A 12,875-nucleotide genomic window follows, 5' to 3' on the forward strand; every position below is an offset into this window, starting at 1 on the left:
AGCTGGACAATATAGGCGTCTGTGGAGGGAAGTTACATGGAATAAGATGCAAGTAACGGCCATCAACGTTGAGTTTTACAAAAAAAAAATTATAGGTCATAACACTGAAACCGAAAAATGAATAATGTAGGGTAAAAGAAAACGACACCCTCAACTAAACGACATAGGGAATGTTTGATTTGACTTGGTGTAATGTTGTTTTCTTGTTCGGCCTTCAAGACGCACCACGGCAACCTGTGCAAAACCACACCGCCAGAGAACTTTGGAAGGAGGTCGATGAAGTGGGTGACAAGGGAAAGCCTGGAATGGGCATCCCCCGCCTTTCCAGAATTGCTGGCCGTAACCACACACACACACACACACACAAACACAAACAGTCGGGAGGCATATAATCAAATGTGTCATCGCCCCATTCTTCATGACAGTTCGGGGGACAAGATAGGTAGGTGGACATAATACTTTCCTAAATTAACAAAATCCATTCAATACAACATACAATTTGTTGCTTATGAATTGATTTATACACATACTTGCTGTCTCGTCCTCCCTGACCGTTGCCTCGTATGTCTCTGCGCTGAATGTGGGGCTAGCGTCATCCACGTCCGTCACGCTCACAGTCAGGGTGGTCGTACCCGTCAGAGCAGGGCTGCCGTCATCGATAGCGGACAGTTCCAGGAAGTATACCTTTGATAGGGAAAAATATTTGGTTTCACAACATATTGTCTAATGGGGCGTACAAAAGGCGAGGTGAGCTCAATGCCCATACAAAAAGAAGTACTTAAAGAGACCAAAATCTATGATATACTGTTCATAAAATGCAGCCATTAGACAGATAATGAGACGGTCACATTAGTCATAGGCTTTCGTGTGGTTTTGTTGTAGTAGGATTTTCAAGCAGACTGAGACAGGACCAACCACCAAAAAGGATCTTAGACAGCATTTTCTATAATTTAAGTTTAATTTGGAATGACACATGCACGACTGACCCCAGGATGTTCTCAGTTTTTAATCTTGCGCCAATCGTACGCATAGACGTCTGGCAAATTGAGTTTACAATAAGATTAACTTGATTGAATTTATGCTACCGGGACCTGAGAAGAGAAGTGTGTGTAAAACAGTTTGCTTAACGTACCGGTGTGGTCTCGAAGTCCAGAGGCTGAGCCAGTACGATCCTGCCTGTGTCGGGGTTCATGGTGAAGGTACGCGGTGTGGAGGTGTCTCCTCCCGTGATGGCGTACACTATGTCACCCTGGGATCCCTGGTCTCCATCAGTAGCCGCAACCTAAATACCAGCATAGAATATGTAAATAACACGGAATTATGTTTACTCAGTGCAGTAAAAACGCCCCAAGAAGACCGATAAAATCTGGTGTATGTGAACAGGTGGTCACTATAGACAGGATTCTTGTATAGCCTGTTTAAATGGGAAAATTGGCACAGAAGCATAGATGTGAGAGTATCTGCCTCCTGCCCCCTTCGAAAATAATATTACTTCAGTTACCTTCCTCAGAGTAAGGGAGACGGATGGATAGGTATAGATATGGAAAGCACGTATTGTTCATAGAGTCATCCTTACACCAGATGTGACCGTAGTCGCCACCGCTGTGTCCTCTGACAGTGTAACAGTGTCGCTGGCCGGCATAGTGGTGAAGTTTGCGGTAAACTCGTTCTGACCAGTGATGGTGACGTAGATGGTAGCAGTACTGGTGAGACGGTCGGCGGCCACAGCGGCCTGGTCCACGGCCGTTACCTTCAGCGTGTACCTGAAGTTTTGTTCAATGAGAAAGAAGAATGATTTTATTAGTAGCAAGCGAACGTAATTGTCAGACTCTTTGTATATATGTTTTATTGATTATGTGTATAGCCATTGTATGTATCTATTTCCCGGCCTAGCCTTTCATAAGAGCTACATGTACGCTAATGGGACATCCCTGGTTGTGTTTGCCAAACCAATAAATAATCATAGATAAATGATAAATAAATAATTGATACCTGAAGTTTGCCGAGATGATGGCAGCGGCTTCCATGTCTATGGCGATGGCGACCGTGATCAGCCCCGTACTTGTATCTGCATAGATGCCCAAAATACCTTTCAATCAGTCTACAGGTGACATATTAACAATGCCATTTACACAACTCATCACCTCAAAGTAAAGATGTCTATACAAAATGTAGAACAGCATGCACAATTTTGACGCATGTATCATTTTCCTTATGAACTTCCATAAAAGGCACTTGCAGGCTTAGGATCAGGCACGGTTCAGTATAGTCTACGCGTATCCAAGATTGAAGATTTGCCCCAGGCCCTATTCTGGATACAGGTGGACTATCCAGAACCATATCTGAGCATTGTTACGGATACAGCAATACTCTTCTCCCTGATAATGGATGTAGCCCAACCTTAGTAGAGACTCACCCAGCCCGAACAGGCCGTCCGTGTTGCCGGAGTCTATGGCGTACACGAGGTCCCCGTCTGTGCCTGTGTCAGCGTCCGTACAGGTCAGCTGGAGCACAGAGGTGGTCGTGGCGGTGTTCTCTGTGACGTCTCTGGATTAAAAACAAAGAGGCATACAATTGACTTCGTCTAGAGACGAGATAACGAAAAATTACAAAACACTAACACTGAACTTGTTGATTGAAATAACCACCAGAAGACTACAATGGGAGCCAGATTAGCCAGATCCAGAGTTCCCATAATTTGGGCCCTGGGGGAAAATTGAAACAAGGACGTCCTGAAACAAGACAAATGAGTACTGTCACGGGTACTGTGTAGAGACCTAGGCTCATCTATGATATAGTGTGGTTCTTGGCTTTTACAAGCTTACCGGTCAGCCACTCCAAACAATACTTCCGTACCAGGAAGTGCTAACAACAATTCTATACTTACACAGCAGTAACAGTTTGAGAGAATATCACCCCAGTTCTGTCCTTGGAAGGGCATAATTTAATCACAGGCTCATGTCTCGAAGGGATGAAGATGATGATAAGAAAATTTAAAGTACAAAAAGAAAGCAGATGTTACTTACACATATGTCACGGTTTGAGATAATATCGGCGCGTTGTCGTTGACAGCGTCCACGTTGACCGTGACCGTCGCCTGAGTGGAGAGCCCTGACATGTCGTACGCCAAACACACAAACTCAACAGTCAGGCACCCAAAACAATACTCCCATACCAAGAAGTACTAACATTGCCGTTACTTACACAGAGGTCACAGTTTGGGAGAATATCGGTGCGTTGTCGTTGACGGCGTCCACGTTGACGGTGACCGTGGCCTGTGCAGAGAGACCTGACGTGTCGTATGCCGTGAGGGTTAGGGTGTAGGAGGCCGGGGAGCCGACGGCGTCCCGGTCCAGCTCGGTTCCGGTCGTAATGACGCCCGAGCTGTCCACCTGGAAGTACCCGTTTCCTCCTATCAGGACAAAAACAAGAAATGCAGGTCTTTAAGCCTCCATTACACATAGCCAACATCACGCATAGCCCATTATGGCCTCCCGACATTCTCCAGACCATGGTTGGGAGTTAGGCACCTGTCGCACTTACCAGACCATCACCTCCCAACCTCCTAGAGCATTGTAGGGAGCTAGTGGTAAACAAGACTGGTCGCCTGTGCCATCCATCTATACATATTGAAGCATTACATTCTGGAAAGTCATATTCTGCGATCAGAGGATAAAACTGGACGAAGAATAGGATAAACTTCAGGCCACAGCCGACTCACCAACCGGTACCAACCAGCCCACCCCAGGATACAGATTACAGATCATCTCTATAGATAATAAATGTATCCAAAATTACTAGTAAATGGTTCTCACAGGGCCAGAACCAGGAGAGAGTGGAGGAGGCTGATACTGGATGCCACCATAGTCCCCGACCCTCAGACAGGAGGATGGGACTAGGTAAATGTATCTGTATCTGTATAGCCGTTATAAACGCCCTTCGGCGTAACACACCAGCTTTGCGGGCACGCGGCGAGGTGGCAGCTGGGTATATTACACCGATAGACTTGTTACACCTAACCAGGTAAAGGTGCAATAATGATAATGATAAATGTAATGAGACCAACCTGTAATGTAGTACTGTACAACATCGCCCACATCAGCGTCCGTAGCCGCGATGGTGGTGACGGTCGTCCCCAAACTCTCTCCCTCATTCACATTCACGTTGTAGGTGGTTGGACTAAAAACCGGTGGACTGTCGTCATAGAAAGCCACGTTGACTGTGAGCGTGCTTGTGGCTGTGTTGAAACTGGCGTCGACAGCCTCTATCTCTAATGTGTACAGGAAAGCCCCGGACTCGAGATTCGGGGTCGTCGTGGTCCTGATTTCGCCCGTACCTATTATTATAATAAAGGAACTTTATTTCGCTTTTTTCCCTAATGGGCCATGGTAATAGAAATACACCAAAAACACAGACACAATGATTGAATTAAAGTGAATACATAACAGTATAAGGACAAAACGAACGGACGAAATCTGAACAAAAGTTGCACTATGAATGATTAACATATGTTAGAATATAAATAACAGTTGTTGGTGATGACTATCATATACAACCATTATACCATGGTTAAATGGTATAATATAAATAACAATTGTTGGTGATTTCTATCATATACAACCATTATACCATGGTTAAATGGTATAATATAAATAACAATTGTTGGTGATTTCTATCATATATAACCATTATACCATGGTTAAATGGTAGAATATAAATAACAGTTGTTGGTGACTTCTATCATATAAAACCATTATATCATGGTTAAATGGTAGAATATATGTAACAATTGTTGGTGATTTCTATCATATGTAACCATTATACCATGGTAGAATATAAATAACAGTTGTTGGGGACTTCTATCATATATAACCATTATAGTGAAAATTATATCATTTATTTAAGAAAAGGAAATGAAGAAAATCAATTGAAATCAAATGAAACAAGAAAGGGTACAATTTCCTCACATTAAGTTAATCAAATATTCAAGATAATGCATTACAACATAAATAATCATAAATACCAGCCACTAGTTGGAACGCTGTCGTTACGGTGTTGAGGGCGTATGTCACTGCAACCCCCTCGGGATCCACGGCGTCTAGCGTGTACACCTAATAGAAGTAGTAGTAGACTGGTTAGCAAAAGATATACATGCCTCCTGGCAGCCTTATTGGATGGCTGAATTGTGAAGCTATTTACAGAGGCATCAGTCTTTAGAATGATTATACATTTACAGGCTATCATTTAGCATACAATGTCAAAATTTGTTGACGTCATCTAGTGACAAGCTTCACTGGGTCAGTCTCCTGAAGAAGACCAGAGTGACTGGTCGAAAGCTCTAGGTGAGAGAACTTTTTGTGTTGGACCAAAAGTTTTAACTCTAAACATGTAACTACCAACACGGATGAACTTTCATGATAGTAATGTTAAAATTTACTTATTCAACATAAAGATTATAAAAAAATTGCAATCAAAAGTGATTCACACCTTCTGGTTCCCCGCCATGTCTTCGCTCACGGTGACGCTGTTCGGCAAGTTCCTCCATTCCGGCGACTCGTCCAAGTCTACGAGGTTAATCGTGATCTCTCCAGTTGAGGACTTACTTCCGGATGTGCTTCCATCTTTGACGCGAATTTTCAAAGTGTACGCTGTGGCTCGCTCGTAGTCTAACTCAGGACTTGCCACGGTCTCTAGGACTAGGTCGTTTCCTGACTGGGTTAGCTGGAAGGGGTTGGAGTATCCGTCTTCTACGGGACTGTACGAGATGAGTGAGTACGTGAGTGTGTCGCCGTCAGGGTCGGTGCCCTGTAGGGTTGTAGTGCATGCCGTGTTACTGGTGGGGCAAACTGCGACCCCACCGGCCGAGTTTTCGTCCACTTCGTACGTCAGTGACGTATCCGAGAAAGATGGCGCCTCGTTGATGTCCCGAATGTTGACAGTGTAGGTCGCCGTGGCTGTGAGACGTCCAGCTCCTGTGCCGTCGCTTAGCTCGACTTGGAGAAGGTACTGCGTTTCTTGCTCGTAGTCGAGGTTAGGGCTTGAAACGACGCTCAGTGTTCCCGTAGACGGCCCAATCTCGAAGTTCGTTCCGAGAGCGCTTGGCGTTTGACTTGCGATAGACCACGTCAGAGTGTCCCCGGGCAAGTCTTCGTCCGTCCCCGTGAAGAAGATCAGATTCTTCCCGCCCGATTCGTCTTCGTCGATTGTGATGGACAGCGAAGACGCAAGGTTTGTGATAACTGGAGCTTCGTTCACGTCTATTATATTGATGTAGAACGTCCTCGGAGTGGAAATTGTTCCATCACTGACAGTCAGGGTAACTTCGTACTGGTTTGTACTGTAGGTAGACCACATGGTCTCGTAGTCTATGGCGGCGGTTGAGTCTGTGTTCAGATCGACATTGGTGTTGTCCACCTTGTCGAATGTAAACGGTAGGGTTGCTCCAGCCGGGCTCACTAAAGCGATGGTGTAGGTGATGTCTTGGGTGGTGGAGACAAGCGCGTTGTCGTCGTCGTACACGGTAAAGCTTTGTACAGTCACGCTGCCGGTCGTGTTCTCGTTCACGTCCACAGACGCCGAGCCGGGGAAGCTGGTGAAGTCTGGGGTCTCGTTGACATCCTAAAAAAATGTTGGACAATATTGCTTTAGATTGGATTATAAAGTTTGCTGTAATTCAGCAGATACATGTTTTATGTACAAAAGATATCATTATGGTTTGTAGCATATAGCATTTGGTTCCAAGGAACGTAGCTACTAATTCTACATACGTTACCGATTACTTTTGAAATAAAGTTGGATATTGTTTATGGTATGATAAAGTTATGGTTATTTTTAGATATACACAATGTTATCTTAATAGATAAAATTTTAGTATTTAGCGTTAGAGTGTAGTAAATGTTACTTGTTAGTGTTCTGTACATGGCATACATCTTACATGCCCGAGACCATATATGGTTACATGTGCCTTTAGTCCATATGGACAGGAAAATGCAATTAAAATACATATCATATCAATTTTAAAACGGTACCTGGACATTGATGGTTAAGGTTGCCGTAGCCGTGAAGGTATTCGCCCCTGTACCGTCATCCAGTGTGACATCGAGAACGTACTGTGTCTCCGCGCTCTCAAAGTTGATAACTGAAGCGGAGCTCGTGGAGATCACGCCTGTGGCAGCGTTGATGTCGAACTGACTCGATGGGCTCTGACTGGTTATCTTCCAAGTTAAGGTGTCACCCGGTTGGTCCTCGTCATTTCCGGTAAAGGTGAAGACTGCAGTATTTGCAGCTTGGTTCTCGTCTAGAGTCATAGTCAGCGACGATGCGGTGTTGTTAATAACCGGTGCTTCGTTAATGTCTTGTACGTAGATGGTCAAGCTCCGGTCTTCGCTAAGGTTTCCGGAACCGTCGTCAGTAACCGTCAGTGTCAAATCGTACTGGTTCACAGTCTCAAAGTCAATGTTCGGTGCCGCTACCGTCCGAATATCAGCCGTTGTGGCACTTGTCTTCACAAACTCGAAAGGAGCGGTGCCACCTGATGGGTTAGTGTCCATGGTAAATGTTAACGAGCCGCTTTCTTCATCTGAGACCGTGTATGTGAAGAGGACGGCAGAACCTGATTCGTTCTCGTCAACATCTAATGTGTCCGACGGGGGAAAGACTGTAAAGGTTGGCGCTTCGTTCAAATCATTCAGGTTCACTGTAAGCGAGGCAGAGGCTGTCAGGCTTGGGCTTGCACTATCGGCAACATGAACGACGAGTATGTACTGATTGTTGGTCTCGAAGTCCAAAACTGGACTAGAAACTGTAGACACCTGGCCGGTAGCGCCGTCAAGAACAAACTGTGTGTTTGGAGTCTGACTGTCGATGGTCCAGGTCATTGTGTCACCGGAATCTTCATCAGAAGCGACAAACTGGTACACGTTAGTGTTCGGGCTTGTATTTTCGTCAATGCTTTTGATTTCAGAACCGGCACTGGGATTTGTGATGACTGGTGGTTCGTTAACATTGGTGACCTGGACGTCTAGAGTCCCCGTGGCTGATAGCGCCGGTGTGCCTCCGTCTGTACAGGTAAATGTGATGGTGTGCAGCTGTTTGGTCTCGTAGTTCAAATCTGTGGAACTAGACAGGGTCACCTCTCCTGTACTGGCCACGTCGAAGAACCCCGAATTGCCGGTATCGGTGTGTGTGAGGACGGTGTCACCATTCGGACTCGTGGTGTCCTGGTCTGCACAGTTCACGTTAAAAACGGACGTCCCGACTGTGGAGTTTTCAGCTATCGTGACGACGCTGTTCAGGTTCAACGTTGGTGCCTCGTTTACGTCCTATATAAAACAATGGGTGAAAATTATAAGATGCTTTAGGTTATAGGGGGAGCTTTAATTTCAATGATACGGGTTATGTAAAAAAAGTAATTTGTTTTTCACCATGGACAAGACAAACTAAGCATTTACGATTGTGATTTCCAATTTTTAGCACGTAGATGACACACAGACTTCATTATTTTCCACAGGACAATAACTACTAACTGTACATACATTATGACTTGCTATTCATGTAATAGTGGATATTGCTTATGTCATGACATGATAAAACAGAATTCAAGAAAATTCAACAGTGCAGAATGAAGCTGGTTGGTCACTGTATTAGACACTCCGAAATACCTGCATTTAATGTTCTTTCTAGACCATTTACTACTACGTAGTGATACAAACCTGTACGATACCAACGAGGTACATGTACGATGGGCCATGAAACACAAATTGCTATGAATGGCTTTCTGGAAAAGTAAGGAATTAGAAACATTAGAATTAGAATAGTTACCTGTACGTTGACGTATATGGTAGGCTTAATTTTCTCGTTATAACGGTTTGTCGCTGTGACGGTGAGGGTGTGTGTTGTGTACGCCTCGTAGTCGAGGTTTCCGACTAGGGTAACGACTGCCTCTTTGTAATTAGAAGTTTGGGTAATAGTAAAGAGCCCGGAGTTCTGGTCATCTGGAGAGGTGAGAGCATCAGACGTTAAGAAGTTTCAAAGGTTAACAGTTTCTCTTTCAGTCTTGTATAATTTAACAATATACATTTAGTAATAATGTCAGCATACAGTCTTCTCTTTCATGTTAGCATTATGTTGTGATGAACGTATTAACAAAACCAGGATCACATATTGTGTCCAAAACACGAGATATCAAGAGTAAAAGTTCTGTTGCAGCATCATGGGAAGCATCCAGGAAGCCCAAAGTCAAATCATTTAGCTTATTGAGAAAACATACAAACGCTATCAAAATATGTAAAATCATTCTTTACTTGAAAGTAGAAAAAAGTTCCATGAAGCCCAGATCACATCGGTCAAGGCAGACAAATGATTTCGAGAAAAGTGTCAAAGTCAAGGTGGATGAAACTTGCCTGCTATGCTGAATGTAAAAGCGTTGTTGCTTGGGTCGTCATCGTCAACAGTCACAGTGTAGACAGTAAACCCGATAGCTTCGTTCTCGTTTATATCAAAGGAGGTGGATGGGTTGGGGTCTACATATACTGGCGTGCATCCTGGAAAAAGGAGTAAAGTCAATGTAAAGTATATGTCAAAATAACATTACAAATTGAGACAGAAGTTACACTCTTGAACTGTTGTGTTTAAATTAAGCACAGAACTCGTAATGAACTATGAAAATAGAACTTAAAGATAACATGTTTAGCTTCAAATGGGGATGGTCTAACTTAACTACTGCTCTACTATTTTTACTGAAACACATTCATATAACTGTCTCAGAAAATATTGCCCTGTGCCTTGTTGCATAATTTCACGTCGTGTCATTAAATGTCATTTCTAGACAAACATTGTAAAGAATGCTACTTTTCCTCCCAAAATAGGTTATGTGTGCCTGTCAGTTGGTATTCGCCATGACCCTACCGTCACACGTACATGTACAATAGAAAATCGCAGAAGCGTGTCTTTTGTGAGGCATGATGAACTTGTAAGAGAGGTCAGTAATTCGTGCGTGTAACCGGTGTTGCGTATTCTAACACGTCAGAAAAGAGTTAGTTGCAAATGTAGTCAAACACTGAACACAAATAAGGTGGGGTCGTGTGGCGTAGCGGCAGAGTGCTCGACTCGGAACCAAGAGGTCCCGGGTTCGAGTTCTGACATGCCACCGATCTTATGCCCTTGGGAAAGGCACTTAACACGACTTTTCCTCACTTCGCTCAGGTGAAAGTGAGTATTGTATTGTCCCCTGTGTTGGTGGCCGCATTAATATAAGTTGAAAAAAACTCGAGTGTGTCGTCACCACGTCTTGTGACTACATGTTGGAATATATAAAAAAAAAAGTACATTTTGTCATTCAAAAATTGCGTTAACTTTACGACTGCTCATTTGGAGCTTGCCTAATCCGGCGCTCTGTGTAAGTGCTGGCCTCGTCATAGTTTAACCACTGTTTTTTGCAAAACATGCTTCATTGAATCTTAACAAATATTTCAAAGTAGGGATTTGCTGATTAAACCGGTCCACAAAGGTTAACCAGATAATCAAAACGTTTTAACTACGGCAAATAGAAACATACAAAAGACTACAGTAAAGACAAGTACGTGTTCCGTGAATGAACCTATGAAATCACACTGTCATGGACTTAACCTTCTTACAACCTGATCAGCACGTACACTCCAATACCTGCTTATTTAGCTCTCAACTTTTAATGAGCAGGTGTTGCCTTTTTGTTGGAGAGAGTCTGTTTATTCACGAAATATTCCAACCGGACTACTGACCGCCTGGTCGTTAACCATTCCAATATTTGAAGTGAATTAAAACACATCATACAAATGTGAAGTTAAAGGAAGGAGACTGTTATTCTCATTTCCATACTCTTCGTTCCATTCTAGCTTACTTAAGCGAAGCTCATTTTTACCTGAGTGTAAACATGGGTGCCTTTTCCATGAATACAACATATGTGGCCTTCCAGTACCAAGGATTTGAACAAAGAACACTTCGATTCTAACAGCTCTTTGGTACCTTAATCGCTGATAGAAATCTTTTATCTTTATTAATCCAGGCCAGGACATTCCCTCATGAAACACACTGTGTAAACAGCAATAAAGCACATATGGTCCATTGAACCTCTTCAGTGGCCAATTTCATTATTACTAACTGGAAACGCAAATAACAAACAGGTATGCAGCAAGCATTCACCTATACAACCAAACAACAAACTGGAATGCATCAATTGCCCATTCATGTATATGGCCATTTATAGTTGATAATATTATACTTCTTTAAAATAGCTTTAACATGAAGGGGTTCACGTTAACCCCACCAATTGATAAGTGTTTTCATCTTAGCGGAGCAACTATAATAGATTTTTCAGGGGGAAAACTATGTAGTCTGACATGACATGCACCACGGAACTAGCCATGGAAATGATTAAAATAAGCTTCTATATCTATTTAATGTCTACTACCACGGAAATAGCCATGGAAATAATTAAGCCTCTATAGCTATGCCCAAAAAAAGGAGTACTCATTCAATGCCTACCTTCCATTACATTACATTAGGTTCGAAATGCACTAGTGATTGCAAGCTCTTAAATTCCTATTTAAGCTACAAGATTATATACTTCAAGGATTTTTTTTAACATTTCGAGAAATTAAAGACCTAATAGTATATATTTCAGATGAATGAATTGAAACACGATACACAACTGAAAGAAATGTCATTTGGTGCAAGATATCATACCGTTTACATCAGGAAAATATAATTGTTAATGTATGATTTCGTTACGCTTTAACACCTTATAGGTGAAATGAGGTATGATCTGACCTCTGTATGGTTGAAACTTTAGAAGCCATAGTATATAGTGGGAAATCAAAGTATAGTAATCAATTGTGGATAACAAAAACTCACAGCAAAATTGTTATGTTACTACCAAACCTATACATCTGTATACTTGTATAAAAATTCTTGTTTTAACATTATGTTCTCTATATATAGTCGAGGCTATTTTTGACACCGTGAACATACATATACAACCTGAGATCCCTTAGCTTCCTTTCCTGTTGCGGTAACATTGAAACAACAAATCTGAACAGACGGGGATTAGCGACTATATTTAGTGCAAAGTCGGAAAACGTAGTTAGTATAACGGTGGAAAAAAAAGGCGGACCACAAAAAGGGTCTCCACATTGTGAACCGTCGATTTAACCAAATTTTTCACGTTCAACTTCACACGAGTAACAGACGACAATAGAAAATCTTCTCATGTATCAAGCCAGGTTTCCCTTCCATGTTTTGAGGTTTTCCATTTACTGCTACTTATATGTATGGCTCATTCATTATTCGTCCAAAACGATATACCAACAAAGAGAATAATACCATACACAATTAGTAATTAGAGGTAATAAGAGGTCGTAAAAATAGGGGTTAGCATAATAGGGGCTACCACCTGGAAAAGATTATATTAAAGGCTTTATGCAGCCTTCTAGAACTGTACTAACGTGAAAGGAGATACCACACGCTGTATCTTACACAGTTGTCGAGTAATGAATTATCATTGCACTCGAAATATCTAAAATATATCATAATATATTCCAACTGGTTATCTATAGCTACATCTGTTAACAGGCGTAGTTAGTCATTATATTAAAGAAGCATCATGGCGGCCCTAACTCAAAATTAAAATGGTACATCAAGGTAAAAAAAACACAGAATAGGAAATTGTCTACAAAACTCTATCTGTCCTAGCGTTTTTCTATAACCCAGTTCTCCTAACTTTACAATAAGCTTTAGATAGCGTGAGTTAATATATTTCAAGTGATTATCTATTGCTACATCTCCTATCAGGCGTGGTTAGTCATTATATTTTAATGGAGCATCATGGCGGCCCTAACTCA

At 42.3% G+C, this 12,875-nt stretch overlaps 1 protein-coding gene across 1 annotated transcript; it reads right to left on the minus strand.

Moving 5' to 3' along the window:
* Positions 1-96: 96 nt before the first annotated feature.
* Positions 97-8,735, minus strand: LOC109486452 (cadherin-23-like). The gene is made up of 12 exons (XM_019790282.1): positions 8,712-8,735; positions 7,029-8,321; positions 5,488-6,618; positions 5,024-5,111; positions 4,067-4,336; positions 3,205-3,412; positions 2,417-2,547; positions 1,993-2,068; positions 1,577-1,763; positions 1,133-1,282; positions 531-684; positions 97-104 (listed from the first exon to the last, which is right to left on the minus strand). The coding sequence occupies exons 1-12, from the start codon at positions 8,733-8,735 to the stop codon at positions 97-99; spliced, it is 3,720 nt and encodes a 1,239-aa protein (XP_019645841.1).
* Positions 8,736-12,875: the final 4,140 nt, after the last annotated feature.

Source organism: Branchiostoma belcheri, unplaced genomic scaffold (assembly GCF_001625305.1).
Source record: "Branchiostoma belcheri isolate BF01 breed outbred unplaced genomic scaffold, Haploidv18h27 scaffold80, whole genome shotgun sequence".
NCBI lineage: Eukaryota > Metazoa > Chordata > Leptocardii > Amphioxiformes > Branchiostomatidae > Branchiostoma > Branchiostoma belcheri.

Bases quoted from the DNA above. Each gene is read 5' to 3' on its own strand.
- LOC109486452 (XM_019790282.1), bottom strand. From the start codon at position 8,735: ATGTACCTCGTTGGTATCGTACAG. The intron at 2,548-3,204 runs GTAAGTAACGGC...TTTTTAATCCAG, and splicing joins TCCCAAACTGTGACCTCTGT to AGACGTCACAGAGAACACCG. The intron at 2,069-2,416 runs GTGAGTCTCTAC...GCATCTATGCAG, and splicing joins GGACGGCCTGTTCGGGCTGG to ATACAAGTACGGGGCTGATC.